General features: G+C 41.2%; 1 protein-coding gene across 1 annotated transcript; it reads right to left on the bottom strand.

Moving 5' to 3' along the window:
- Positions 1-1,045: 1,045 nt before the first annotated feature.
- LOC104955384 (oxoeicosanoid receptor 1-like) lies at positions 1,046-2,148 on the bottom strand. The gene is made up of 2 exons (XM_010782711.1): positions 1,987-2,148; positions 1,046-1,476 (listed from the first exon to the last, which is right to left on the bottom strand). The coding sequence occupies exons 1-2, from the start codon at positions 2,084-2,086 to the stop codon at positions 1,046-1,048; spliced, it is 531 nt and encodes a 176-aa protein (XP_010781013.1). The 5' UTR covers positions 2,087-2,148.
- Between the last annotated feature and the right edge of the window lie 2,149 nt (positions 2,149-4,297).

A 4,297-nucleotide genomic window follows, 5' to 3' on the forward strand; every position in this document is an offset into this window, starting at 1 on the left:
TTTTTGTTTTTTTCAATGTTACAAAACAAAAATGACCATGTTCAAGTCTTAAAGTCATCCTGAGGCCTTAGTTTTGGTTTCAAATTACACAACATCATGTATGTGTTGCTTCTTTGGGGCTTGTTTTCATAGACCTGGTTGCTTATTTCTCTCAAATCTGGCAACAGAGTGGGCGGGGCGCAGTGTCTAATTGTAGCAGTAAGCTAACGAGTACTGATAAGCTTTATTTTGTTTTGATCCAATGCTGCACAACTGAACTGATCCAATTGTCAAAATCAAATGATCGGAATCGGATCGGGAGCAAAAAAAGGTGATCGGGACATCCCTAACTGACAGTGTATTTATGTGAGCTCCTATACCTATACTAATTGGGCTTTTCATTGAATGCTTTATAAACTAAACAGTTCAGCTTACAAATGTCATTGTGAATTGTAAAATAATATGTTATATTTGTTAAAGGTATATATATTGATAGAAAGTATTATTTGATAGCTTTATGTGTTTATATTGACTGTTGAATTTATCCTTGAGTAACAGCTTTGTATAGTGTAATTCCCCAGTTTGCAGATTTGACATTTGCCCTTTATACAGTGAGTATTACTGTTAATTGCACTATATATTATAGTAGACCTGCTTCGCTATTGCACATGTGATATTATACAGAATGTTTTCAGAAGTATAAAACTGTGTCACATAGCCTACTAGTGAGTGAGATACATGTTTAAGTTGGGAATGATGTTGCACTTGAGATACAGTAATTGACTGTGACATAGACGAATAACTTAAATTGAGAAATGTGATATGTTTGTTAAGTACAGCTATTTGTATGTAACTGTATGTGTACTTTGAATTTTGAATAAGAAGCAATCCAGATGATCAACCGGATCCTGTGTCTATTTCATGCTGCTGCACTTTTCTGTTTTCTACAGATTTCTTTATTGTTGCTGTGGTACCCAAGCTTTTGGGACCCGTAACAACTTACATATTTATCTTTAGTATTCTAAAATGATTCATTTATTTTTCATAGCGTGAAAAATACAATGGTTCAGAGTGCTTGTTGTTGCAGCTCTGGTTGAATGGGGCCGTTCCTCTGAACTGATTTGTAAGTGACTGTAACTGTCTTTTTGTCCATCTTCTCTCTACGGCTTTTAGCATCCATCCTCTCTCTGGCTGTAGAGCTTGCTTCTTCACTAGAACTTCTTTGCCGCCGCCCAAAAAAACTTCCATACTTAAAGTAGCAGCGAGGCCCGAGCCTACCCAATGTTCTCCAGCAGGCCCTGCGAAATGTGTGGGAGGAAATACAGAACAGCAGCGGGTCCAGAGCACCGTTTATATACCACAGCGGAAGCGACAAGTACGTTTTCAAGATTGTGTAGACAGAATGAACAGTTTCCGTCCACACAACTACGTAGACCTGCATCAGCGACGAGGCAATGTCCGGAAAGTTGCAAACAAAAAAGGCCACCACAACTGCACCTGGAAGAAAAAAGGAGGGCACAATTGCTCAGCTTGAAGGACATTCAAATAATATTGCAATTCATTACTATTTAATATAATATTTTGGCAAAATGCAGAATATCAAAAACATACCGTAGACAGTTCATGACATGTATAAACATCTTTATCTTTAGGTAACTTCAAGCTGATATCAACAACACTGCACATCTAGTCCAGCATCTCTGGTGCTATCTGACTGTCCAGGAAAATCAGACAAAATCTAAATGTCTCTAGGGTCACAGTGTCATACTGTATGTTTATTATTGGTTGCGAAACTTCTGGATGGTAGTTTTGATCTCATCTTAAATGAAAAAGTGTTTTTTTGTCAAGAAAAGTAAACCCAAGTCAACTGAAACCAATGCGGAGTTATGTTCAGTTCATTTATTGTCCGGTTAGTAACCAAGAACACAAGTAGTCATTAAGGGACAAGCACTCAAATCAAGCACTAGGGAGATAGATAACAAGATGTAATCATGTTCAATGGCTCACCCATTAGTTTTAGAGCCCTCTTCTCATTCAAAAGTAGCTTTCCATTCTGATGGCACTGGATGTCTCGTCTTCCTTCTGGAACTGGCCGAGTGAGACCCATGTTTCTCCTCTGACGTCCGTTCCGCCTCAGATGGAGCAGGATTAACAGATAAAGAGTACAGATGGAGACCAGTGGGATCTGGAGTTGGAGCATTGCAATGATGAATGCCTGTGGTTAGTCGATAAATTATCGACTAACCACAGGCATTCATCATTGCAATGCTCCAACTCCAGATCCCACTGGTCTCCATCTGTACTCTTTATCTGTTAATCCTGCTCCATCTGANGGTCTCCCTCGCAGTGCGGGTGCAGTGAGCCGTTTGGCCGATGCGGAGTGCACGTGCTGGGGTGTACAGTTTAACCATGTCCTGGATGTAGGAAGGGCCAGATCCATTCGCAGCATGGAAGTGGATTCTGTTATACCAGAGCAATAGTAGAAATGACCAACTAATGCAAATTATTGCGGAATAATTAATCCTCCCGAATGTTAGCAAAGCATCCTTTAGCAAGTGTTTTAAGTAAGGGATAATGGGCAGCGAGGCGGTCAGGCAACATACTACTAAAACAAACGCTTAGTTACAAACATCCAATCAGAATCAAGTATTCAACTAAGCCTTGTAGTAAATATAATCTGCTTGATTTATGTGTTGCTTCAAAATAGAAAATTGTTGTATTAGCAAAGTTCAGAAAAGTCTGTAAATCATTTGTGCCTGCATGCTGTAGCACTACTAATAACTACTATACATGACCTATGTTTAACTTACATTTTATTTACAAATGAAATGCATGCAGCTTATTTTATTTCTGTCTAACATGCCGTTTTGTCTGTCTTTCTTTTCTTTGACCAGAGACACATCACACACATATGCGATGGCGAGAGCCCTACAATTCTAACTTGTAATTCTGGCAGTTATCACTGCCTTTACTGCATATACAAGGGTGCGAAGTATCAGGTCGAAAACCACATCAGAGGCCATTCTACTGTGAAGCACGGAGGTATAACTCATTGCTCTTATTAGAATTGTCTGTTTTTGACATAATGTGCAGTGAGGAAATCATTATTCTGAATGAGATCTTAATATCTTCAAGTTTACTGATTTTACTATTGTTTCTTGTTTTCAGAGTTCACAATTGTTAAGTGTGGCTTAAGCTGCAGAAAAGCAACTCACTATCATTGTTTTCACTGCTCGGTCACAATAATTAACAGAGCCCAATTTCTACTGCATCTCAATTCACATGAGCAAAAAGCTGTTACTAAAGGGCACCCTCCTCCACCTGCCCAGCTCCTTCCAACCTCTCGCCTGCTCGCTCCTCCACCTGCCCAGCTCCCCCCAACATCTGGCCTGCTCCCTCCTCCACCTGCCCAGCTCCTTCCAACCTCTCGCCTGCTCGCTCCTCCACCTGCCCAGCTCCCCCCAACATCTGGCCTGCTCACTCCTCCACCTGCCCAGCTCCCTCCAACATCTGGCCTGCTCGCTCCTCCACCTGCCCAGCTCCTTCCAACCTCTCGCCTGCTCGCTCCTCCACCTGCCCAGCTCCTTCCAACCTCTCGCCTGCTCGCTCCTCCACCTGCCCAGCTCCTTCCAACATCTTATCTGCTCATTCCTGCATCAGCCCAGCTCCTTCCAACATCTCAGCTGCTCCTCGCTCCCTTTCACCCTGCTCCGGAAAAGCAACCCCAGGAACCTCAGGAGAAACATGAGGCCACTCAAGACCTCAAAGAACAAAGCAAGCCTAAAAAGAAACTTGTAACTTGTCCCCACTGCTCACTGAAGTTAAATAAGAACAATTATAAAACACATGTACGTCGAAAGCACAAAACAGTCTCCAAGGAAAATGTAAGAAAGGAAAAGAGCAAATAAAAACATTGTTGACGATTTGAAGGTGGGACATTTATGAGGGGCAGTAATGGTCGACTGCACAAAAATACCACCACCTGTTCATTTGTAGGATCTGACTTGTTTTTGTTATTATAATTATTATTATGTTGTTCATTTCATTTGCAATAAACATTTTTTATGTAAAAAACAAATGAAGCTGCCCCTCCACTAAAGAGCTTCCCCCCACCAACTGCCCCCCTAACTTTTTGGTTTTTAAAACTGTTATGAGTACATCGAAACACCACTATGAAACCACCTTCTCAAACCATTATAATAAGTAATACATTGACCTATTTTTATTTAAGAGTAACCTAAAGCCCCTAAAACATTTTTCTACAGCCCTGCATCATGCGCGCGCAGCGTAGCGTAGCTGCACACACCATGGTACACAC

The sequence above is a fragment of the Notothenia coriiceps genome, unplaced genomic scaffold, assembly GCF_000735185.1.
Source record: "Notothenia coriiceps isolate Sejong01 unplaced genomic scaffold, NC01 NC01_scaffold00024667, whole genome shotgun sequence".
Lineage (NCBI taxonomy): Eukaryota > Metazoa > Chordata > Actinopteri > Perciformes > Nototheniidae > Notothenia > Notothenia coriiceps.

Excerpts from the sequence above, each read along its gene's own strand:
- LOC104955384 (XM_010782711.1), bottom strand. The coding sequence starts at position 2,086 with ATGGGTCTCACTCGGCCAGTTCCAGAAGGAAGACGAGACATCCAGTGC. Across the intron at positions 1,477-1,986 it reads GAGGGCTCTAAAACTAATGG|GTGCAGTTGTGGTGGCCTTT; the intron begins GTGAGCCATTGA and ends TTTTTCTTCCAG.